Source organism: Nerophis ophidion, linkage group LG03 (assembly GCF_033978795.1).
Source record: "Nerophis ophidion isolate RoL-2023_Sa linkage group LG03, RoL_Noph_v1.0, whole genome shotgun sequence".
Taxonomy (NCBI): domain Eukaryota; kingdom Metazoa; phylum Chordata; class Actinopteri; order Syngnathiformes; family Syngnathidae; genus Nerophis; species Nerophis ophidion.
In genome coordinates this window covers 7198146-7224178 of record NC_084613.1, presented here as the reverse complement: position 1 = coordinate 7224178, position 26033 = coordinate 7198146, and the positions used below count along the sequence as shown (strand labels likewise).

Below are 26033 nucleotides of genomic sequence, written 5' to 3'. Positions count from 1 at the left end.
GTAGAGAACAGCATAAGTTAAGTGAGGCAAGTTTTATTTGAAAACATAAGCAGACAAAAAAACAACAACCATCGGTATAAAAACAACCATCCTGATGCGACTTCTGAGAAAATGTTGCGGTTTTTCGTTGTATACCAGGCTCGCAGCTCAAAGTTCACTCGGGCAAAATGTCCCTGCTTGTCAGTCAGCTGCTGCTGTCCCAGTCTGGGTGAGACCACTTTAAGGCAACATGACAGGAGTCCAGCTAGCACGCTAAGGTGGAGGTCTAAAAGCCGAAGCCGCTACTGGTTGCAGACGGACGATTGAAAAGATGCATCAAGTAGTGAAGGTTTCTCTTTAGGCATGGCACTGGCAAAAATGTGGTCTCCTGTGAGTCGGAGCACTGTTGACCTGTGTCTCTAGACTTGGCAGAGGTTGTAGCAGGCCACTGGTTTCTCCAGGATGTTGTCTCCGTCCACCTCGAATACAAAATCGCAGCGGTGGGCCATCAGGGGCGCGTCCGACAGTGTCACGCTCTGGTTGCCCACCGAGATCACCGTGTCTCTCTGGTTTGAAAGAGGGAACCAGATATCAGAAACACAGTCCAAACGCAACCTAAAAACCCAAATATGGCCTATTACCTGAGCCACAAAATAGAAAACTACAAGCCAGGACTTGCACCTGACTTGTCTCCATTTAAGATGATCCCCTGGTGGCCCCACTATGGACTGGACTCTCACATTATGAACTAGATCCACTATGGACTGGACTCTCACATTGTTAACTAGATCCACTATGGACTGGACTCACATTATTAACTAGATCCACTATGGACTGGACTCTCACATTATTAACTGGATCCACTATGGACTGGACTCTCACATTATGAACTAGATCCACTATGGACTGGAGTCTCACATTATGAACTAGATCCACTATGGACTGGACTCTCACATTATGAACTAGATCCACTACGGACTGGACTCCCACATTAAGAAATAAATCCACTATGGACTGGACTCTCACATTATGGACTACATCCACTCGACAGCCATTGCACCGGTCGCCCCGCATCTGCGGTCCCCTCGGGGGTTTCTCATTGTGCCCATTGGGTTGAGTTCTTTCTTGCCCTGATGTGGGCAAGAAAGAGGATGTCGTCGTGGCTTGTGCAGCCCTTTGAGACACTTGTGATTAAGGGCTTTATAAATAAACTTTGATTGATTGATTTCTCAAACCCTTAATCCGAGCACCTACTGTAAGTACCTTCTCCCTAATGGGGACTCCTGACCTCTAAAACTCCAATACCCAAAACCGTACCTAAACCCTAAAACGCTGACCCAGTACCCTGACCTTTCCCGAAAAGGCAGACCCTTAACCGTGACCCAAACATGGGACTACCTTCCCCTGACTAAGACCTCCAGCCCTCCAACCCAAACAATCGCCTCTACCTAACGTTGATTGAAGTACAGAACTACACTCTCGTTAGAGATTCGCCTGGATTGCAAACCCAGGATTAAGGCCGCCTCATCATAAATGTAAAACACACGCCGTGCCAGGGTCTCCCTGATCCATTGCCTAAGGATGAGCATGTAAATTGTCAATAAATGACATGGTGCTTCATCCATCCATCCATCTTCTTCCACTTATCCAACAGTCAGGTTGCAGGGGCAGCAGCCGGAGCAGGGAAGACCAGACTTTCCTCTCCCCAGCCACTTGGTCCAGCTCCTCCCGGGGGATCCCGAGGGATCCCGAAGCGTTCCCAGGCCAGCCGGGAGACATACTCTTCCTAACTTGTCCTGGGTCTTCTTCGTGGCCTCCCACTGGTCGGACTTATTCTAAACACCTCCTTAGGGAGGTGTTCGGGTGGCATCCTGACCAGATGCCCGAACCACCTCATCTGGCTCCTCTCCATGTGGAGGAGCAGCGGCTTTACTTTGAGTTCCTCCCGGATGGCAGAGCTTCTCAACCTATCTCTAAGGGAGAGACCCGCCACCCGGCGGAGGAAACTCATTTCGGCCGCTTGTACCCGTGATCTTATCCTTTCGGTCATAACCCAAAGCTCATGACAATAGGTGAGGATGGGAACGTAGATTGACCGATTAAATGAGAGCTTTGTCTTCCGGTTCAGCTCCTTCTTCTCTACGACGGGTCAATGGAGGGTCCGCATTACTGAAGACGCCACACCGATCCGCCTGTCGATCTCACGATCCACTCTTCCCTCACTTGTGAACAAGACTCCGAGGTACTTGAACTCCTCCACTTGGGGCAATATCTCCTCACCAACCCTCAGATGGTGCTTCTCACCCTACCTCTAAGGGAGAGCCCCGCCACCCGACCGAGGAAACTCATTTTGGCCGCTTATACCCGTGATGTTGTCCTTTCGGTCATAGCTCAAAGCTCATGACCATAGGTGAGGATGGGAACGTAGATCGACCGTTAAATGAGAGCTTTGTCATCCGGTTCAGCTCCTTCTTCTCTACGACGGGTCAATGGAGGGTCCGCATTACTGAAGACGCCACACCGATCTGCCTGTCGATCTCACGATCCACTCTTCCATTACTCGTGAACAAGACTCCGAGGTACTTGAACTCCTCCACTTGGGGCACCTCTCTGTGTGCAGGAGCAGTTTGATATAAAATTGTTTTGCGAACCTATTTCTAGCCGTTTAACGCTCCATCATAGATATGAATATAACTTCCTTTCATTGGGGGGTTCCTATAATAATTCTTTTTCTGGCCTCAATTTAGCCTGTGGCGGACCGAGGATTTCTCAAACCCAGAAATACTTTCCCCCAAATTGAGACCGCAGGCTTCACCTCAGAACGACAAACCCTTTTTCCATCTGAAATCCCAAACCCTGATCTAACCCCAAAGCAAGAAACCAAACGTCTCCAGCCTCAACCTGGCAACCCTGACCTAATCCTTAATTTAAAGGCAGACTGACTCAGGATTCAAAGCTCAAGCTTACCCGTTTGGTTCCTCCTCCCTTACTGACGACGGACGAGTTGGCAGCAACGGTCGCAGCCTCGGCAGCGGCCGCCCTCTCGAAGTCCTTCTTGCACACATGCGCCATGATCCCCGCTGCTAAGGCGTCGCCGAGGACGTTGATCATGGTCCTGAAGCGATCGCTGCCGAAAGCAGACAAGAGTTTTACCGCGCCTTGCTTTTCAACGTGCGTCGTGCTGTGCGGACTCACAGAACCCAATCAATGGCCACGATCAGGGAGATGTCCGCCGGCGGAAGTCCCACAGAGGTCAGGACTATCACCATGGTTACCAGACCAGCTTGAGGTATCCCTGCCGCCCCGATGCTCGCTGCTGTGGCTGTGATGCTACGGAGAAAGATGCGAGAGGTGAAATTTCAGCGACTACGGGTTGATCCGAGCAGGGCAGCTTTAAGCACCTAATGGTGACCAGCTGGCCAAAGTCCAGGTCGTACTCGTTGACTTGAGCTATGAAGATTGCCGCCACCGCTTCGTACAGGGCCGTCCCGTCCATGTTGATGGTTGCTCCCACGGGTAAGACGAAGCGAGCGATCTGCCGGTCCACCCCGCAGTTCTCCAACAGACACTTCATGGTGATGGGGAGGGTGGCCGAGCTGAAAGGCCGGCACCGGCAGGGATTGTCAGAACGGGGCGAGGGTTTTTTTTTTTTTTTCCCCACGGGTGGGACCGCTTACCTGGACGAGGTGGCCAAGGCGATGACGAGGGCCTGCAGCAGGCCCCGGATGAAGGTGAAGGGGTTTTTGCGGGTGAAGAAGTAGTAGAAGAGGGGCAGCAGGATGAGGCCGTGCACAAAGAGGCCGGACAGAACCGTGATGAAGTACATGCCCAGTTTTTCCCCCAGGTGGGCGGGGTCATGCATGTCCAGAATCTTCCCTGCCACCAGGAACACGATCCCGAAAGGGAAGTACCTGCGGTGGTAAGGAAGGCATTGAAAGCTGGAGACAAATGTTATGTTAGATCCACTGTGGATTGAAGTGTATTATATTTATATAGCGCTTTTCTCTCGTGACTCAAAGCGCTTTACATAGTTAAACCCAATATCTAAGTTCCATTTAAACCAGTGTGGGTGGCACTGGGAGCAGGTGGGTAAGGCGTCTTGCCCAAGGACACGACGGCAGTGACTAGGATGGCGGAAGCGGGAATCGAACCTGCAACCCTCAAGTTGCTGACACGGCCACTCTACCAACCGAGCTATGCCGATTGGACTTTCACAATATCATGTTAGACCCGCTCGACTACTTTCGGCCCCCTAGGGCAGGGGGTCGGGAACCTTTTTGGCTGAGAGAGCCAAGAAGCCAAATATTTTAAAATGTATTTACGCAAGAGCCATATCATATATTTTTAACACTGAACACAACTAAAAGTGTACATTTTTAAGTAAGACCAGCATTTCTTATTATTTGTAATAACGTTGTTATTCTGAAGTTAACTTAGGAGGGGGCGTGGCCTGCGGGTCTGCAGCGAAGCGGGGTGTTGCCAGGACCGGCCTCAAAATCAGCGACAGGTGTGTAAATGGCCCAGCTGGGCCTTGTTGAAGAACCCCCAAGAGGGCTAGCCCTACACTAACCAATAGTAAAAAAAAAAGATTTCTTACCTTTAAGGCAACTTCTTGAACAGGTGCGGTAGAAAAAGTATGGATGGATTCAAATGCATGAGCATTTTTTATATTTTTAACATTATTTTTAACACTGTGATTACAAGTGGAATTAATTATTACTTATTGTGTTAAGCAATGTCAGCTCAGATTTATCCGAGAGCCAGATGCAGTCATCAAAAGAACCACATCTGGCTCTAGGGCCATAGGTTCCCTACCCCTGCCCTAGGGGGTGGGGGAGTTGCCCACATATGCAGTCCTCTCCAAGGTTTCTCATCGTCACCATTGTCACTGTCACCGACGTCCCACTGGGGTGAGTTTTTCCTTGCCCTTATGTGGGCTCTACCGAGTATGTCGTTGTGGTTTGTGCAGCCCTTTGAGACACTTGTGATTTAGGGCTATATAAATAAACATTGGTTGATTGATTGATTGACAGTTGTCACCTAGTGTAAAAGCTAAATAAAAAGAGAATACAACCAATCCTTTTCAACTTATATTCAATTGAATAGACTGCAAAGAAAAGATATTTAAAATTTACCCTGGTTATTTTTTGCAAATGTTAGCTCATTTGGAATTTGATGCCTGCAACATGTTTGAAAAAAGCTGGCACAAGTGGCAAATAAAGTTAGAAAGTTGAGGAATGCTCGTCAAAGACTTATTTGGAACATCCCACAGGTGAACAGGCTAATTGGGAACAGGTGATTGGCTATAAAAGCAGCTTTCATGAAACGCTCACTCATTCACAAATAAGGACGGGGGCGAGGGTCACCACTTTGTCAACAAATGCCTGAGCAAATTGTTGAAGAACAACATTTCTTAAGCAGCTGTTGCAAAGAATTTAGGGATTTCCCCATCTACGCTCCGTAATATCAAAAAGTTCAGAGAATGTGAAGAAATTACTGCACGTAAGCCATGATATTACGCACCTTGGATCCCTCAGGCGCTACTGCATCAAAAAGCCACATCAGTGTGTAAAGGATATCACCACATGGGCTCAGGAACACTTCAGAAAACCACTGTCAGTAACTACAGTTGGTCGCTACATCTGTAAGTGCAAGTTAAAACTCTACCAAGCAAAGCCACAGCCATTTATCAACAACACCCAGAAACGACGCCGGCTTCGCTGGGGCCGACCTCATCTAAGATGGACTAATGCAAAGTGGAACAGTGTTCTGTGGTCTGACGAGACCACATTTCACATTGTTTTTGGAAACTGTGGACGTTGTATCCTCCGGACCAAAGAGGAAAAGAACCATCCGGATTGTTCTAGGGTGAAAGTGTAGAAGTCAGCATGTGTGATGGGATGGAGGTGTATTGAGGGATTTCACCATCTACGCTCCGTAATATCATCAAAAGGTTGAGAGAATCTAGAGAAATCACTGCACGTAAACCATGATATTACGCACCTTCCATCCCTCAGGCGCTACTGCATCAAAAAGCCACATCGGTGTGTAAAGGATATCACCACATGGGCTCAGGGACACTTCATAAAACCACTGTCAGTAGCTACGGTTGGTCGCTACATCTGTAAGTGCAAGTTAAAACACTAAAGCCATTTATCAACAACACCCAGAAACCCTGCCAGCTTCACTGGACCCGATATAATCTAAGATGGACTGATGTAAAGTGGAAAAGTGTTCTGTGGTCTGACAAGTCCACATTTCAAATTGTTTTTGGAAACTGTGGACCTCGTGTCCTCCGGACCAAAGAGGAAGAGAATCATCCGGACTGTTCTAGGGTGAAAGTGTAAAAGTCAGCATGTGTGATGGTATGGGGGTGTATTAGTGGCCAAGGCATGGGTAACTTACACATCTGTGAAGGCACCATTAATGCTGAAAGGTACATACAGCTTTTGGAGCGACATATGTTGTTATCATGGACGCCCCTGCTTATTTCAGCAAGACGATGCCAGGCCAGGTGTTACAAGAGCGTGGCTTCATAGTACAAGAATGTGGGTACTAGACTGGCCTGCCTGTAGTCCAGGCATAGAATATGTGTGCAGCCTAAAATATGAGGCGGGAGACTGTTGAACAACTTAAGCTGTACATCAAGCAAGAATGGGAAAGAATTCCACTTCAAAAATGTGTCTCCTCTGTTCCCAAACCTTTACTGAGTGTTGTTCAAAGGAAAGGCCATGTAACACACTGGTAAAAATGTATTTTTTGACATGTGTTGCTGCCATTCCATTCTAAAAAAAATGTAGTTTGTCAGTGTGAACATGAAATATCTTGTCTTTGCAGTCTATTCAATTGAATATAAGTTGAAAAGGATTTGTTGTATTCACAGAACTACCGTATTTCCTTGAATTGCCGCCGGGGCGCTAATTAATTTAAGACCTCTTCTCACTCCGGCGCTTACCAAAGGCATGCGGTAAATTTAGATTAGATTAGATTAGATAGTACTTTATTTATTCCGTCAGGAGAGTTCCTTCAGGAAAATTACAATTTTCAGCACAATCCCATTCAAGATCAGACAAACATTAAAGGGAGACAGAGGCCTGCTCTTATAAATTTGAGTGTGATGTAAGGATACCATCATGAAAAGCACATTTAATATAAAAACACTTTATTATGGTCTTACCTTTACTTATAAATGAAGTCCATGTGCAGCTCCTTCGGATCAAAAGCATCGATAACTTGTTTATAGAAGTCTTCCTTATCTTTCTTCAGTTTTAAAAGTCTCTCTGTCTCGATGGAGATCTTCCTTTATTACCTCCTGCTTTAATTAAAAGTCCAATTTAGAAAACGGTTTTATTTTAGAAATGTAATCCTCCATGTTAAAAGTGCAAGCGAGAGGAACAAATAACTGATCGCTGCTTGTTGTCACTTCTTCTCCAGCCGAGTAGTCGCAAGAAGGATCACTAGCGCCCTCTACCATCATATTTGACACACGCAGCTACGGTATATTAATGAAACATAGCTGCTTACTGTTCTTTTTAGCATATTCAATAGCTTGGACCTTAAATCTTACTGAATAGCTCTTAATCTTCTTCCCTTTATGCGATTTCAAATGATTGAAATCAGCCTCCTCCATTTTGAAAATAATGACAGATGGAGTGTCACTCGTGACGTGACGAGTTTGACTCATATTTGACACACGCAGCTATGGTATATTAATAAAACATGGCTGCTTACTGTTCTTTTTAGCATATTCAATAGCTTGGACCTTAAATCCTACTGAATAGCTCTTAATCTATTCCCTTTATGCGATTTCAAATTATTGAAATCAGCCTCCTCCATTTTGAAAATGATGACAGGTGAAGTGTCACTCGTGACGTGACGAGTTTGACCCTGCGGAAATCCTAGACATGCGCTAATAAGAATAATATTTTCAAAATGGAGGAGTTTGACCCGGCGTCAATCCTGAGCCGGCGGTAATGCTAAGCATGCGCTAATTATTTTGTGAAACGAGTTAGACCCGGCAGTAATTCGAGTCAGGCGCATACTATATACAAGGAAATACGGTAAATCAACTCCTACGAGAATAGACTAAAACCAAATGTCCACTGCAGAGGACGGCGGCAAAGGTAGACATCTTTTTCCTTCCTCCCGCTGAGCTGCTGTGACATTTTATTCTTAGCTCTAATCCGAGGGCTTTATTTACCAACGCTGCGTGTGTGCGGTGGCATGACGGCGCAGGCTCACCACATGGCGGCGTTGATGATCTTCATGACGCACTCGTTGATGCACTGACACACGTTGACCAGCGGCGCTCCTCGCTCGCCCATCTTGCCCAGCAGCAGGCCTGAGGAACATGCAAAAGGTCACACCCTTTCTTGCCCGTCAGGTGGTGGTGTTGATGGCGCTCACCCATGGTGGCAGAGAAGATGACGATGCCGAGGACGTTCATGCCTTTACTGGTGCTGGGCACCATCTTGTACTTGATGTCGGGCGCCGGGGTGATCTCCAGGAAGACGGGGTGGCCCAGGCGAGGGTTGTGGTAGTCGGGCATGACGTACACGTAGTTGGCCTGCGACTCTTTGGTGTTGGCGCTCTGCACGATCGGTACCAGGTCCGTTCGGTACTGTTGTCGGGCGAGGAAAGGGTTAAAGAGTGATGACGGAGGAGCCCCGGACTTGATCCTCTTACCTGCTGGAAGGTAGCTTCGATGAGATTGGACGGGATCATGTTCCTGGGAGACAGAAAACACTTTCATCACGGCAGTGCAGAAACGCCAGTCAAAGATTCATGGCTTTTTAGCGATTCCTTAAACTTTAACCGGGGATGTGCTTAGACTTGGAATTAGACTTGGACTTAGACAAACTCAGCGCAGTTACAAAAGGTCTAGGATGGAAAGGATAATTAAGTTAAAGTACCAACAATTGTCTCACACATACAAACATGAAGTGTGGTGAAATTACCCTCTGGATTTGACCCATCACCCCTGATCACCCCCAGGGAGGTGAGGGGAGCAGTGAGCAGCAGTAGTGGCTGCGCCCGGGAATCATTTTTGGTGATTTAACCCCCAATTCCAACCCTTGATTCTGAGTGCCAAGCAGGGAGGTAATGGCTCCCATTTTTATAGTCTTTGGTATGACTCGACCGGGGTTTGAACTCACAACCTACCCACCTCAGGGCGGACACTCTAACCATGTGGTGCTGGTATTAAGTAGATTAAAAAATGTACCATAGTAGCAATATATGGCGGTATAGCTCGGTTGGTAGAGTGCCCGTCCAGGTTTGCCACCATTTTGCAATCTACACGTATCTCTTATATGTGACTGCCATCATGTTGCAGTCTACACGTATCTCTTATGTGTGACTGCCATCATATTGCAGTCTACATGTATCTCTTATGTGTGACTGCCATCATATTGCAGTCCACACGTATCTCTTATGTGTGACTGCCATCATATTGCAGTCTACACGTATCTTTTATGTGTGACTGCCATCATATTGCAGTCTACACGTATCTTTTATGTGTGACTGCCATCATATTGCAGTCTACACGTATCTTTTATGTGTGACTGCCATCATATTGCAGTCTACACGTATCTTTTATGTGTGACTGCCATCATATTGCAGTCTACACGTATCTTTTATGTGTGACTGCCATCATATTGCAGTCTACACGTATCTTTTATGTGTGACTGCCATCATATTGCAGTCTACACGTATCTTTTATGTGTGATTGCCATCATATTGCAGTCTACACGTATCTCTTATGTGTGACTGCCATCATATTACACTCCACGCATATCTCTTATGTGTGACTGCCATCATATTGCAGTCAACACGTATCTCTTGTGCGACTGCCATCATACTGCAGTTTACACATATCTTTTGTGTGACTGCCATCATATTGCAGTCTGCATGTATCTCTTATGTGTGACTGCCATCATATTGCAGTCCACACGTATCTCTTATGTGTGACTGCCATCATATTGCAGTCTACACGTATCTTTTATGTGTGACTGCCATCATATTGCAGTCTACACGTATCTTTTATGTGTGACTGCCATCATATTGCAGTCTACATGTATCTCTTATGTGTGACTGCCATCATATTGCAGTCCACACGTATCTCTTATGTGTGACTGCCATCATATTGCAGTCTACACGTATCTTTTATGTGTGACTGCCATCATATTGCAGTCTACACGTATCTTTTATGTGTGACTGCCATCATATTGCAGTCTACACGTATCTTTTATGTGTGACTGCCATCATATTGCAGTCTACACGTATCTTTTATGTGTGACTGCCATCATATTGCAGTCTACACGTATCTTTTATGTGTGACTGCCATCATATTGCAGTCTACACGTATCTTTTATGTGTGACTGCCATCATATTGCAGTCTACACGTATCTTTTATGTGTGACTGCCATCATATTGCAGTCTACACGTATCTTTTATGTGTGATTGCCATCATATTGCAGTCTACACGTATCTCTTATGTGTGACTGCCATCATATTACACTCCACGCGTATCTCTTATGTGTGACTGCCATCATATTGCAGTCAACACGTATCTCTTGTGCGACTGCCATCATACTGCAGTTTACACATATCTTTTGTGTGACTGCCATCATATTGCAGTCTGCATGTATCTCTTATGTGTGACTGACATCATATTGCAGTCTACACCTATCTCTTATGTGTGACTGCCATCATATTACATTCCACACGTATCTCTTATGTGTGACTGCCATCATATTACAGTCTACACCTATCTCTTATGTGTGACTGCCATCATATCACAGTCCACACGTATCTCTTATGTGTGACTGCCATCATATTACAGTCTACACGTATCTCTTATGTGTGACTGCCATCATATTACAGTCTACACGTATCTCTTATGTGTGACTGCCATCATATTGCAGTCCACACGTATCTCTTATGTGTGACTGCCATCATGTTACAGTCTACACATATCTCTTATGTGTGACTGCCATCTACTGGTCACACTAATCATTACACCATGTACCAAATAAAATAGCTTGAGGTCGGTAAGCACAACCAGAGTTATTCCGTACATTTCCGTGGGAATATTCTACATATGATCAAATCCAACTTGGTCTGCTTGAAATGTGATCAGGTCCAAAGAGCAGACTTAAAACCAGGACTGTGAGGTCCCTGAGCTGACCTCTGGCTGGCCACTCTTGACTAATCAGATGAGCAGGAGTTTATTAGTGGATCTCTTACGTGAATGCTGCTGCACTAAGCCGGCCAGCCGCAGGGAAAGTGCCGGATTAGCAGATCGCCAATAAGTGGCTTCCTGATCTTAGACCGCCATGACTCGGCAACTGTTGCACTGCAAAAAAACACGAAGAGACATTTTGTGTCTTTGGTTTTTAAGCCATTTGGGTTTTGTCGAGTGAAACACATCATATTTTCCCTAAGGATCTTCATTTAAAAACACTTCTTGTTAGGGACAATTGTTAAATGCTGTTTTGTTATGTAATATAGGACTCTTATTTTGAAGGGTGTGCAAGCGGATATGCTTTTGTTTTGTTAAGGAAGTGTCAAATGAAAACAGAATTTGCTGCTTTTCAATGTCACGGTTGGGACGAGACTGTGGTCAAGTGTAAATGTGAAGATGAGATAGAAAAGTAAGTCTAGTACCCGCACTCTGTTGTAATACCTGGCTTGGCATCGTCTTGCTGAAATAAGCAGGGGCGTCCATGATAACAACATATGTTGCTCCAAAACCTGTATGTACCTTTCAGCATTAATGGTGCCTTCACAGATGTGTAAGTTACCCATGCCTTGGGCACTAATACACCTCCATACCATCACAGATGCTGACTTCTACACTTTCACCCTAGAACAATCCGGATGGTTCTTTTCCTCTTTGGTCCGGAGAACACGACGTCCACAGTTTCCAAAATCATTTGAAATGTGGACTCAACAGAGCACAGAACACTTTTCCACTTTGCATCAGTCCATCTTGGATGAGCTCGGGCCCAGCAAAGCCGGCGTCGTTTCTGGGTGTTGTTGATAAATGTCTTCGGCTTTGCATAGTAACTTTTTACTTTATTGTAATTGAATTGAATTGAATTGAATTATATTTATATAGCGCTTTTCTCTAGTGACTCAAAGCGCTTTACATAGTGAAACCCAATATCTAAGTTACATTTAAACCAGTGTGGGTGGCACTGGGAGCAGGTGGGTAAAGTGTCTTGCCCAAGGACACAACGGCAGTGACTAGGATGGCGGAAGCGGGAATCGAACCTGCAACCCTCAAGTTGCTGGCACGGCCACTCTACCAACCGAGCTATACCGCCCTCACGCTAATAATCACATTTAGTAAAGTGAACAAGAACCCGAAAAACAAGTCCGGTACACGATTGGCCCCTGGGCCGTACTTTAAATACTCTTGGTCAAACAAATCTTAGTCGCAACTTTGACAAGATACACGTAGAGATCAGCATGTTTACTTAGTTTTTTGTGAATTAGTCACATAACTTCGTACTTGACACATGCTAGCTGTTAGCATGCTAACATCGCTTAAGTTGGACTCGCGCATTTCAGCGTCCAAACGCAAATTCTCCCCAAATTGCATATTCTAGATTTTTTGTTTAGGGTTCTAGTCCGGTATGTGTTAATTTAGTCTTTAGAATGTGTAGCAAGCCAATAACCCCCCCCCCCCCCCCAAAAAAAAACAAGTCCGGACCGCGAATGGCCCCTGGGCCGGACTGTGGATACCATCGGTCTAACCAAACTCAGACGCAAATTTGACGAGATACAAGTAGAAAACAGCTTGCTTTCTTAGTTTTTGTGCAAATTAGTCACATAACTTGGTACTTGACGCATGCTAGCTGTTAGCATGCTAACGTTAACGTATCAGCGTCAACATGCAGTTTTTTTGTGTAGTGTTCTAGTCCTGGATGAGTTAATCTTGTCTTAAGAATGTGTAGCAAGCCAATAAAAAAACAACCCAAAAACCAGCTCCGGACCACGAATGGCCCCTGGGCCACACTGTGGATACCCTCGGTCTAACCAAACTCAGACACAACTTTGAAAAGATACAAGTAGAGAACAGCTTAGTTTCTTAGTTTTTTGCAAATTAGTCACATAACTTGGTACTTGACACATGCTAGCTGTTAGCATGCTAACATTAACGCTTAAGTTCTACTCCCGCATTTCACAGTCCAAACACAAATTCTCCCAAAATTGCACATTCTATTTTTTTGTGTAGTGTTCTAGTCCGGGATGTGTTCATTTTATCCTCAGGATGTGTAGAAAGCCAATAACAAAAACAAAAAACATCTCCGGACCGCGAATGGTCCCTGGTACCCTTGGTCCAACCAAACTCAGACGCAACTTTGACAAGATACAAGTAGAGAACCGCATGGACCGTGGGTAACAAGTCGAGCCTATCCTTGGGTGGGATGGAGACTTGTATAAAGACCCAACATACAAGTAGAGAACCGCATGGACCGTGGGTAACAAGTCGAGCCTATCCTTGGTTGGGATGGAGACTTGTATAAAGACCCAACATACAAGTAGAGAACCGCATGGACCGTGGGTAAAAAGTCGAGCCTGTCCTTGGGTGGGATGGAGACGTGTATTAAGACCCAACATACAAGTAGAGAACCGCATGGACCGTGGGTAACAAGTCGAGCCTGACCTTGTGTGGGATGGAGACGTGTATTAAGACCCAACATACAAGTAGAGAACCGCATGGACCGTGGGTAACAAGTCGAGCCTGTCCTTGGGTGGGATGGAGACGTGTATTAAGACCCAACATACAAGTAGAGAACCGCATGGACCGTGGGTAACAAGTCGAGCCTGACCTTGGGTGGGATGGAGACGCGTATTAAGACCCAACATAGAAGTAGAGAACCGCATGGACCGTGGGTAACAAGTTGAGCCTGTCTTTGGGTGGGATGGAGACGTGTATTAAGACCCAACATACCGTGGGTAACAAGTCGAGCCTGTCCTTAGGTGGGATGGAGACATGTATTAAGACCCAACATACAAGTAGAGAACCGCATGGACCGTGGGGAACAAGTCGAACCTGTCCTTGGGTGGGATGGAGACTTGTATTAAGACCCAACATACAAGTAGAGAACCGCATGGACCGTGGGGAACAAGTCGAACCTGTCCTTGGGTGGGATGGAGACGTGTATTAAGACCCAACATACAAGTAGAAAACCGTATGGACCAAGCCTGACCTTGGGTGGGATGGAGACATGTATTAAGACCCAACATAGAAGTAGAGAACCGCATGGACCGTGGGTAACAAGTCGAGCCAGTCTTTGGGTGGGATGGAGACGTGTATTACTACCCAACATACAAGTAGAGAACCGCATGGACCGTGGGTAACAAGTCGAGCCTGTCCTTGGGTGGGATGGAGACATGTATTAAGACCCAACATACAAGTAGAGAACCGCATGGACCGTGGGTAACAATTTGAGCCTGTCCTTGGGTGGGATGGAGACGTGTATTAAGACCCAACATACAAGTAGAGAACCGCATGGACCGTGGGTAACAAGTCGAGCCTGACCTTGGGTGGTATGGAGACGTGTATTAAGACCCAACATACCGTGGGTAACAAGTCGAGCCTGTCCTTGGGTGGGATGGAGACGCGTATTAAGACCCAACATACAAGTAGAGAACCGCATGGACCGTGGGTAACAAGTCGAGCCTGACCTTGGATGGGATGGAGACTTGTATTAAGACCCAACATACAAGTAGAGAACCGCATGGACCGTAGGTAACAAGTCGAGCCTGTCCTTGGGTGGGATGGAGACGTGTATTAAGACCCAACATACAAGTAGAGAACCGCATGGACCGTGGGTAACAAGTCGAGCCTGACCTTGGGTGGTATGGAGACGTGTATTAAGACCCAACATACCGTGGGTAACAAGTCGAGCCTGTCCTTGGGTGGGATGGAGACGCGTATTAAGACCCAACATACAAGTAGAGAACCGCATGGACCGTGGGTAACAAGTCGAGCCTGTCCTTGGGTGGGATGGAGACTTGTATTAAGACCCAACATACAAGTAGAGAACCGCATGGACCGTAGGTAACAAGTCGAGCCTGTCCTTGGGTGGGATGGAGACGTGTATTAAGACCCAACATACAAGTAGAGAACCGCATGGACCGTGGGTAACAAGTCGAGCCTGACCTTGGGTGGTATGGAGACGTGTATTAAGACCCAACATACCGTGGGTAACAAGTCGAGCCTGTCCTTGGGTGGGATGGAGACGCGTATTAAGACCCAACATACAAGTAGAGAACCGCATGGACCGTGGGTAACAAGTCGAGCCTGACCTTGGATGGGATGGAGACTTGTATTAAGACCCAACATACAAGTAGAGAACCGCATGGACCGTAGGTAACAAGTCGAGCCTGTCCTTGGGTGGGATGGAGACGTGTATTAAGACCCAACATACAAGTAGAGAACCGCATGGACCGTGGGTAACAAGTCGAGCCTGACCTTGGGTGGTATGGAGACGTGTATTAAGACCCAACATACCGTGGGTAACAAGTCGAGCCTGTCCTTGGGTGGGATGGAGACGCGTATTAAGACCCAACATACAAGTAGAGAACCGCATGGACCGTGGGTAACAAGTCGAGCCTGTCCTTGGGTGGGATGGAGACTTGTATTAAGACCCAACATACAAGTAGAGAACCGCATGGACCGTAGGTAACAAGTCGAGCCTGTCCTTGGGTGGGATGGAGACGTGTATTAAGACCCAACATACAAGTAGAGAACCGCATGGACCGTGGGTAACAAGTCGAGCCTGTCCTTGGGTGGGATGGAGACGTGTATTAAGACCCAACATACAAGTAGAGAACCGCATGGACCGTAGGTAACAAGTCGAGCCTGTCCTTGGGTGGGATGGAGACGTGTATTAAGACCCAACATACAAGTAGAGAACCGCATGGACCGTGGGTAACAAGTCGAGCCTGACCTTGGGTGGTATGGAGACGTGTATTAAGACCCAACATACCGTGGGTAACAAGTCGAGCCTGTCCTTGGGTGGGATGGAGACGCGTATTAAGACCCAACATACAAGTAGAGAACCGCATGGACCGTAGGTAACAAGTCGAGCCTGTCCTTGGGTGGGATGGAGACGTGTATTAAGACTCAACATACAAGTAGAGAACCGCATGGACCGTGGGTAACAAGTCGAGCCTGACCTTGGGTGGTATGGAGACGTGTATTAAGACCCAACATACCGTGGGTAACAAGTCGAGCCTGTCCTTGGGTGGGATGGAGACGCGTATTAAGACCCAACATACAAGTAGAGAACCGCATGGACCGTAGGTAACAAGTCGAGCCTGTCCTTGGGTGGGATGGAGACGTGTATTAAGACCCAACATACAAGTAGAGAACCGCATGGACCGTGGGTAACAAGTCGAGCCTGACCTTGGGTGGTATGGAGACGTGTATTAAGACCCAACATACCGTGGGTAACAAGTCGAGCCTGTCCTTGGGTGGGATGGAGACGCGTATTAAGACCCAACATACAAGTAGAGAACCGCATGGACCGTAGGTAACAAGTCGAGCCTGTCCTTGGGTGGGATGGAGACGTGTATTAAGACCCAACATACAAGTAGAGAACCGCATGGACCGTGGGTAACAAGTCGAGCCTGTCCTTGGGTGGGATGGAGACATGTATTAAGACCCAACATACAAGTAGAGAACCGCATGGACCGTGGGTAACAATTTGAGCCTGTCCTTGGGTGGGATGGAGACGTGTATTAAGACCCAACATAGAAGTAGAGAACCGCATGGACCGTGGGTAACAAGTCGAGCCTGTCCTTGGGTGGGATAAGAGACGTGTATTAAGACCCAACATACAAGTAGAGAACCGCATGGACCGTGGGTAACAAGTCGAGCCTGTCCTTAGGTGGGATGGAGATGTGTATTAAGACCCAACATACAAGTAGAGAACCGCATGGACAGTGGGTAACAAGTCGAGCCTGTCCTTGGGTGGGATGGAGATGTGTATTAAGACCCAACATACAAGTAGAGAACCGCATGGACAGTGGGTAACAAGTCGAGCCTGTCCTTGTGTGGGATGGAGACGTGTATTAAGACCCAACATACAAGTGCTATTCAACTAAGTTCTTCCGAAGACCAGGTTTTCAGAAAGCTAAGGACCGTGGACGATCTACCTTGCTTTACCTGCGACAACCAAGGATGTTTACCTGATGAGGTCCAACAGGGCATCAGCCGAAGTCATAACTGGACCCGAGTGCGCGTGGTGGCCGTCCTTGTCGGCGCCCGTGCCCGGGTGGATAATGAGGACCAACACGATGCCGACGATGACCGCTATGAAGGTGGTCCACAGGTAGTAGGTGACGGTCAGGACACCCAGGCGACCGCTGGCCTTGGTGTCCATGGCTGACAAACCGGACATAAGACTGCAAGAATACAAGAGAAATTGGCACACGGTTAGAATGGATTCTTGTAATTCATCTTCACCAAGTTCTAAGAAAACTTACAGGAAAGATCAGTATTTGCTACATTTACACAGATGCTAACATTCCAATTGTTTTTAAACATTATCTCCCGCCTTCTTACTTACTAAATTAACTTACTTACCCTTCTTACGTTGTCCGTAATGATGTAATCACGTAGGTATTATCTGTGGGTGTTAGCTAATAATAGCGATTGGGATAGTTAGCGTTAGCTGTCAGGGAATGTTTACTCTATCCTAACATGAGTGCAAACTGTTCATTGCTTCTCTTGGACTGTTTTGGTAAGTGTGCACCTGCTCCCAGGGTGAGTGACTGCCGTAAACCCCAAATATTTTATTCGGTAAATAAAATAGCAGCAAACGCCTGCTGTGTGCCTCGAAAGAGGTGGGTGGTGCTTCACTTCCGTATTCAGATTACGGTTAAGGTGCGGCGATAAGATTTAGATTGTTACTGTGATGGATTTAGTAACTAAGATGATATAAAAGTACCCTGAACGGTGCAAGCGGTAGTAAATTAAAGGATGGATTAACGCGAAAACTTCCTTTTTGACATAGCGGGGGACCTACGCTGCAGTCCACCTCCGACTGATAAGCCACAAGAGAGCAGACATGGATAAAGGAAATTCTACCTTCTGGAAATATCAGGTTCAAAGCCATGGCAAGTTGTTCTTCCAACAAGAAAGGACTATTTTTCTTCATGAGAAGAGGCGACATCCCTGCACCAAACGCCTGCTGCGCGCCTCCAAAGAGGTGGGTGGTGCTTCACTTCTGTGTTTAGATTACGATTAAGGTGCAGTGATAACATTTAGATTGTTACTATGATTGATTTAGTAAGTAAAATGACAAAAGTATTCCAAACTGCACAAGCGGTAGGAAATGGATGGATAGATTAATGCAAAAACTTCCTTTTTGACATAGCGAGGGAACTAGGCTGCGGTTCACATCCGACTGATAAACTACAAGGGAGCAGAAATGGACAAAAGAAAGTCTACCTTCTGGAAAAATCAGTTTCAAAGTCATGGCAAGTTGTTCTCCCGACAAGAAAGGACTATTTTTCTTCATGAGAAGGACATCCCTGCAGCAAACGCCTGCTGTGCGCCTCAAAGAGGTGGGTGGTGCTTCACTTCCATATTCAGATTACTGTTAAGGTGCGTTGATAACATAACATTTAGATTGTTACTGTGACTGATTTAGTAAGTAAGACGGTATGCGGTAGAAATGGATGGATGACATAAAAGTTCAACGGAAATGAAAGACGGTCGGCAGGATGTCGAAAGGAGACTTTTTGTTAATTGCAAACAGCCCCTTTAAGGCAAAGTCAACTGTAAACAATCCATACAACGTTAAAATACATCATGAATGAAAAGGATCAGAAAGAAGAATGAACTGAGATACTTAGGAAGGAGGTTTGGATGATGGGTGCTTTTAGGAAAGAGCGTGTTGTACCTGGATGTGATGAGGGGAAGAATCAGCATCTTCAACATCCTCATCAGCAGCTCCCCGGGGAAGGAAAAGTAGATCTTGGCCTGTGTGACAGAGAACCGTGAGAAAATGAAACTGATTGTTGATGTCACCTGGTTTTTGAGACATCAATTAGGCAGAAAAAGTCCATCCACCCAACGTCGTCTCAGCCACCCACCCGTTTGTCCCACTTCAGTCAGTCAATTCATGGATCTAACTTCTGCATGTCCGTTTGTTTGTCCAAGGTTTTCAAACATTTATCAACCTTTGCTCCCATCTTTCCCACAATACTGCCTTCTATTCGCCCATCTTGCTATCCACCTATGAAGACGTTTATGGACAGCTAACTTTTCCGGCTCGTTGTGGTTCAGCATCTTCGCCCCTCTGTGGGTGCACAGAACACAACAGTAGAGACTGGAACCGATATCCCTCTGGTTACTGAACAACCCGTTCTGCCTCCTAAACAATGCTGTCCCCACTATCTGTCCCCTGATCCATGGTCTCAGTGGTTATTTGATTCATATTTGAATCTGTCAGTCTGTCCAACCTTATCCATATACTTTGTCAGCATTTATTCAATGTTTAGACCATCCATCGTCCATTAGTCCCAACTGTTACTCTGTCCAGTGATCCATCTGTCCCTTTATACCGCCATGCCACTGGCTGTCTATTGGACTTCACATCAATCCGTCAAGCCAACCATTCACCTGTCCTTCCAGCTGTTCATTCAGTTGTTGTCCAGCCAATTTTTTTTCCAGAGATCCACCACTCCCTCTGTTCATCTATGTCTCTGTCCATCCGTCTCGACTACTAGCGTCTGTTCTTTGGTCCATCCATCAAACCGACCGTTCAAGTATCCGTGAATCCTTGACCTATACAACCATCCATCCATTGGCCGTCTGCCAGCCCAACCCTCCACCTGTCCCTCCAGTCATTCATTCACTTGTTGTCCAGCCAATTGTTTTACCAAACTCGATTATTCCCTCTGTTCATCTACGTCTCTGTCCATCCGCCTCTACTAATACTGTTTGTTCTTTTGTCCACCCATCAAACCCACCGTTCAACTATCTGTCAATCCTTGACCTTTACAACCATCCATCGGCCATCTGTCAAGCCAACCATTCACCTGTCCTTCCAGTCGTTCATTCAGTTGTTGTCCAGCCAACTGTTTTTCCAGAGATCCATCACTCCCTCTGTTCATCCATGTCTCTCTACATCCATCTCTACTACTACTGTCTGTTCTTTGGTCCATCTATCAAACCGACCGTTCAAGTATCCGTGAATCCTTGACCTATACAACCATCCATCCATTGGCCGTCTGCCAGCCCAACCCTCCACCTGTCCCTCCAGTCATTCATTCACTTGTTGTCCAGCCAATTGTTTTACCAAACTCCATTATTCCCTCTGTTCATCTATGTCTCTGTCCATCCGCCTCTACTAATACTGTTTGTTCTTTTGTCCACCCATCAAACCCACCGTTCAACTATCTGTCAATCCTTGACCTTTACAACCATCCATCGGCCATCTGTCAAGCCAACCATTCACCTGTCCTTCCAGTCGTTCATTCAGTTGTTGTCCAGCCAACTGTTTTTCCAGAGATCCATCACTCCCTCTGTTCATCCATGTCTCTCTACATCCATCTCTACTACTACTGTCTGTTCTTTGGTCCACCTATCAAACCGACCGTTCAACTATCCGTGAATCCTTGACCTACACAACCATCCATCCATTGGCCGTCTGCCAGCCCAACCCTCCACCTGTCCCTCCAGTCATTCATTCACTTGTTGTCCAGCCAATTGTTTTTCCAAAGCTCTATCATTCCCTCTGTTCATTTATGTCCCTGTCCATCCGTCTCTACTACTACCGTTTGTTCTTTTGTCCACCCATCAAACCCACCGTTAAACTATCCGTGAATCCTGGACCTATACAAGCATCCATCCAAGCATCTGATTCTACTGCTTCGGAACCATCCGCCTTTTCACTTGCATGTGCTTAAGTCAGACCAATCAAACAATGGACTGTCCATCCATTTGTCGGTTTGTCTGTCCAAGGATACTGAATGACCTAAACTCTTATCAACTCATCCATCCGACTGTACTGCCTCCCAACCGTGCAACTTTTCATCCGTCTGTCCTTACAATTGACCAGTTGACCATTTATCTATCCGGTCGTCCATTAATTAATCTGTTGTCTATCTGTCTGTCCGCCATTGTGTCTGTCGATCAAACTATACTACCCTCGTGCTAACTTTATTGTCCAACCGTCGGTGTCCTTTCATTCATCTATCCATCTGTCCTTTGGTTAAGCAATCCACTATCCATCAGTCTAACCTCTCGACATACATCATTTAACCTAAACTCAGTCTGTCCATTCCATCCATCAATTTATCCATCCGTCAGTTCTCATATGCTCCTATCAATCCTACCATCCATCCATCCATCTTCTAAAGTTTGTCCCTTTTGGGGTTGCGGGGGGTGCTGGAGCCTATTATAGCTGCATTTGGGCGGAAGGCGGCGTACACTCTGGACAAGTCGCCATCTCATTGCAGGGCCAACACAGACAGACAGACAACATTCACACACTAGGGCCAATTTAGTGTTGCCAATCAACCTATCCCCAGGTGCATGTCTTTGGAGGTGGGTGGGGCCTATCCCCAGGTGCATGTCTTTGGAGGTGGGAGGAAGCCGGAGTACCCGGAGGAGACCCACGCAGACCCACACAGAAAGATCCCGAGCCCGGGATTGAACTCAGGACCTTCGTATTATGAGGCACATGCACTAACTCCTTGTCCACCATCAATCAATCAATGTTTACTTATATAGCCCTAAATCACTAGTGTCTCAAAGGGCTGCACAAACCACTACGACATCCTCGGTAGGCCCATATAAGGGCAAGGAAAACTCACACCCAGTGGGACGTCGGTGACAATGATGACTATGAGAACCTTGGCGAGGACGAAAGCAATGGATGTCGAGCGGGTCCAACATGATACTGTGAAAGTTCAATCCATAGTGGATCCAACACAACCGCGAGAGTCCAGTCCAAATCGGATCCAACACAGCGGCGAGAGTCCCGTCCACAGCAGAACCAATAGGAAACCATCCCAAGCGGAGGCGGATCAGCAGTGCAGAGATGTCCCCAGCCGATACACAGGCGAGCGGTCCACCCTGGGTCCCGACTCTGGACAGCCACTACTTCATCCGTGGCCACCGGATCGGACCCCCTCCACAAGGGAGAGTGGGACAGAGGAGAAAAAGAAAAGAAACGGCAGATCAACTGGTCTAAAAAGGTCCTATCAATCCTACCATCCATCCATCCATTTTCTACCGTTTGTCCCTTTTGGGGTCGCGGGGGGTGCTGGAGCCTATTATAGCTGTATTCGGGCGGACAAGTCGCCACCTCATTGCAGGGCCAACACAGATAGACAGACAAGATTCAACATAGGGCCAATTTAGTGTTGCCAATCAACCTATCCCCTGGTGCATGTCTTTGCAGGTGGGAGGAAGCCGTAGTACCCGGAGGAGACCCACGCAGTCACGGCAAGAACATGCAAACTCCACACAGAAAGATCCCAAGCCCGGGATTGAACTCAGGACCCTCGTATTAAGAGGCATGTGCACTAACTCCTTGTCCACCATCAATACATCAATCAATCAATCAATAAATGTTTACTTATATAGCCCTAAATCACTAGTGTCTCAAAGGACTGCACAAACCACAACATAAACCACTACGACATCCTCGGTAGGCCCACATAAGGGCAAGGAAAACCAACACCCAGTGGGACGTCGGTGACAATGATGACTATGAGAACCTTGGAGAGGATGAAAGCAATGGATGTCGAGCGGGTCTTGCATGATACTGTGAAAGTTCAATCCATAGTGGATCCAACACAACCGCGAGAGTCCAGTCCAAAGCGGATTCAACACAGCAGCGAGAGTCCCGTCCACAGCAGAGCCAATAGGAAACCATCCCAAGCGGAGGCGGATCAGCAGTGCAGAGATGCCCCCAGCCGATACACAGGCGAGCGGTCCACCCTTGGTCCCGACTCTGGACAGCCACTACTTCATCCATGGCCACCGGATCGGACCCCCTCCACAAGGGAGAGTGGGACAGAGGAGAAAAAGAAAAGAAACGGCAGATCAACTGATCTAAAAAGGTCCTATCAATCCTACCATCCATCCATCCATTTTCTACCGTTTGTCCCTTTTGGGGTTGCGGGGGGTGCTGGAGCCTATTATAGCTGTATTCGGGCGGACAAGTCGCCACCTCATTGCAGGGCCAACACAGATAGACAGACAAGATTCAACATAGGGCCAATTTAGTGTTGCCAATCAACCTATCCCCTGGTGCATGTCTTTGCAGGTGAGAAGAAGCCGTAGTACCCGGAGGAGACCCACGCAGTCACGGCAAGAACATGCAAACTCCACACAGAAAGATCCCAAACCCGGGATTGAACTCAGGACCCTCGTATTAAGAGGCATGTGCACTAACTCCTTGTCCACCATCAATAAATCAATCAATCAATCAATCAATGTTTACTTATATAGCCCTAAATCACTAGTGTCTCAAAGGACTGCACAAACCACAACATAAACCACTACGACATCCTCGGTAGGCCCACATAAGGGCAAGGAAAACTCACACCCAGTGGGACGTCGGTGACAATGATGACTATGAGAACCTTGGAGAGGACGAAAGCAATGGATGTCGAGCGGGTCTAACATGATACTGTGAAAGTTCAATCCATAGTGGATCCAACACAACCGCGAGAGTCCAGTCCAAATCGGATCCAACACAGCAGCGAGAGTCCCGCCCACAGCAGAGCCAATAGGAAACCATCCCAAGCGGAGGCAGATCAGCAGTGCAGAGATGTCCCCAGCCGATACACAGGCGAGCGGTCCACCCTGGGTCCCGACTCTGGACGAGCGGTCCATCCTGGGTCCCGACTCTGGACAGCCACTACTTCATCCATGGCCACCGGATCGGACCCCCTCCACAAGGGAGAGTGAGACAGAGGAGAAAAAGAAAAGAAACGGCAGATCAACTGGTCTAAAAAGGTCCTATCAATCCTACCATCCATCCATCCATTTTCTACCGTTTGTCCCTTTTGGGGTTGCGGGGGGTGCTGGAGCCTATTATAGCTGTATTTGGGCGGACAAGTCGCCACCTCATTGCAGGGCCAACACAGATAGACAGACAAGATTCAACATAGGGCCAATTTAGTGTTGCCAATCAACCTATCCCCAGGTGCATGTCTTTGCAGGTGAGAAGAAGCCGTAGTACCCGAAGGAGACCCACGCAGTCACGGCGAGAACATGCAAACTCCACACAGAAAGATCCCAAACCCGGGATTGAACTCAGGACCCTCGTATTAAGAGGCATGTGCACTAACTCCTTGTCCACCATCAATAAATCAATCAATCAATCAATCAATCAATGTTTACTTATATAGCCCTAAATCACTAGTGTCTCAAAGGGCTGCACAAACCACAACACAAACCACTACGACATCCTCGGTAGGCCCACATAAGGGCAAGGAAAACCAACACCCAGTGGGACGTCGGTGACAATGATGACTATGAGAACCTTGGAGAGGACGAAAGCAATGGATGTCGAGCGGGTCTAACATGATACTGTGAAAGTTCAATCCATAGTGGATCCAACACAACCGCGAGAGTCCAGTCCAAAGCGGATCCAACACAGCAGCGAGAGTCCCGCCCACAGCAGAGCCAATAGGAAACCATCCCAAGCGGAGGCAGATCAGCAGTGCAGAGATGTCCCCAGCCGATACACAGGCGAGCGGTCCACCCTGGGTCCCGACTCTGGACAGCCACTACTTCATCCGTGGCCACCGGATCGGACCCCCTCCACAAGGGAGAGTGGGACAGAGGAGAAAAAGAAAACAAACGGCAGATCAACTGGTCTAAAACGGTCATATCAATCCTACCATCCATCCATCCATTTTCTACTGTTTGTCCCTTTCGGGCGGACAAGTCGCCACCTCATTGCAGGGCCAACACAGATAGACAGACAAGATTCAACATAGGGCCAATTTAGTGTTGCCAATCAACCTATCCCCAGGTGCATGTCTTTGCAGGTGAGAAGAAGCCGTAGTACCCGGAGGAGACCCACGCAGTCACGGCAAGAACATGCAAACTCCACACAGAAAGATCCCGAGCCCTGGATTGAACTCAGGACCTGCCCTCAATCCTACCAATTATTTTCAATTCAACTGTATACATACCGTATACACCCAACTATTAATTCATCTGTCCTATGGTCTGTTCGTCCGTCCTTACCTGCGTGGACAGGTTGAGTGACCTCAGGAGGAATCCGAGCACACAGCCTGTTACCACCGCAAACACTGAAAGAGTCAGCAGTCCGTTCCTCTTGCAGTAGTCCTTCACGTATGCGCTGATCTTCATCATGTTGGGAAACATTTTCCTCCTAGACTCCATATCCCGACCCACCAGGGTTGAGTGTGGGCCCTGCCGGTCAACCCTGCCCTTTCCGTCCCGCCGACCGAGAGTCGCCGTCCAGCAGTGTTGACAAAAAGGGACGACGGTCGCTGTTGCTTGTCAGCTCTAGCCTGCAAGGTGCTCATTCAGTCTCAAGGGAACAAATGTTCTCACCGGTTAATTCCAGGTAAAGTGTTCCTTCATGGGATTATCCCTCTTCCATGCCAACAGAGACTTCTTCCTTTGCCGGCGCTAAGGCTTAAGAGTGCTCAAGACTGATTCCATCCATAGCTCATTAGAGAGTTTAGTGGCTACCAACCGTCAAGCCCTTCCATTCACAAAGACACGGGCGGCTTTGTTGACGTCTGTCAACTCTCTCTCACAACAACTTAGACTTAAATCTACCTAAGGGCTTCTGAGGGCAGAACTACAGCCATCAGGGGTGTAACAGAACGGCAAAATCAGTACGTATCTCTGGTTGAAGGTCTTAGTTTACTTTATTTGAGGTACAGTAAGTAAACAAAATTCCAAACATACAACTCATTTCGTTCGTGTTCAAACGGCAAAAAGTAAAACACTTAAAAGTGCAAACTTCCGGCAGGTAACCCATCGAAAAAAACAATATCGTTATGATGTGGCTCTCAGCTAT

General features: G+C 47.1%; 1 protein-coding gene across 1 annotated transcript; it reads right to left on the bottom strand.

Moving 5' to 3' along the window:
- LOC133549049 (excitatory amino acid transporter 5-like) lies at positions 1 to 25631 on the bottom strand. The gene is made up of 11 exons (XM_061894131.1): positions 25226 to 25631; positions 18909 to 18988; positions 17191 to 17406; positions 8665 to 8707; positions 8386 to 8599; positions 8221 to 8320; positions 3657 to 3890; positions 3381 to 3575; positions 3175 to 3309; positions 2947 to 3106; positions 1 to 545 (listed from the first exon to the last, which is right to left on the bottom strand). Exons 1-11 carry the CDS (start codon positions 25382 to 25384, stop codon positions 399 to 401), a joined length of 1683 nt encoding a protein of 560 aa, XP_061750115.1. The 5' UTR covers positions 25385 to 25631; the 3' UTR covers positions 1 to 398.
- Between the last annotated feature and the right edge of the window lie 402 nt (positions 25632 to 26033).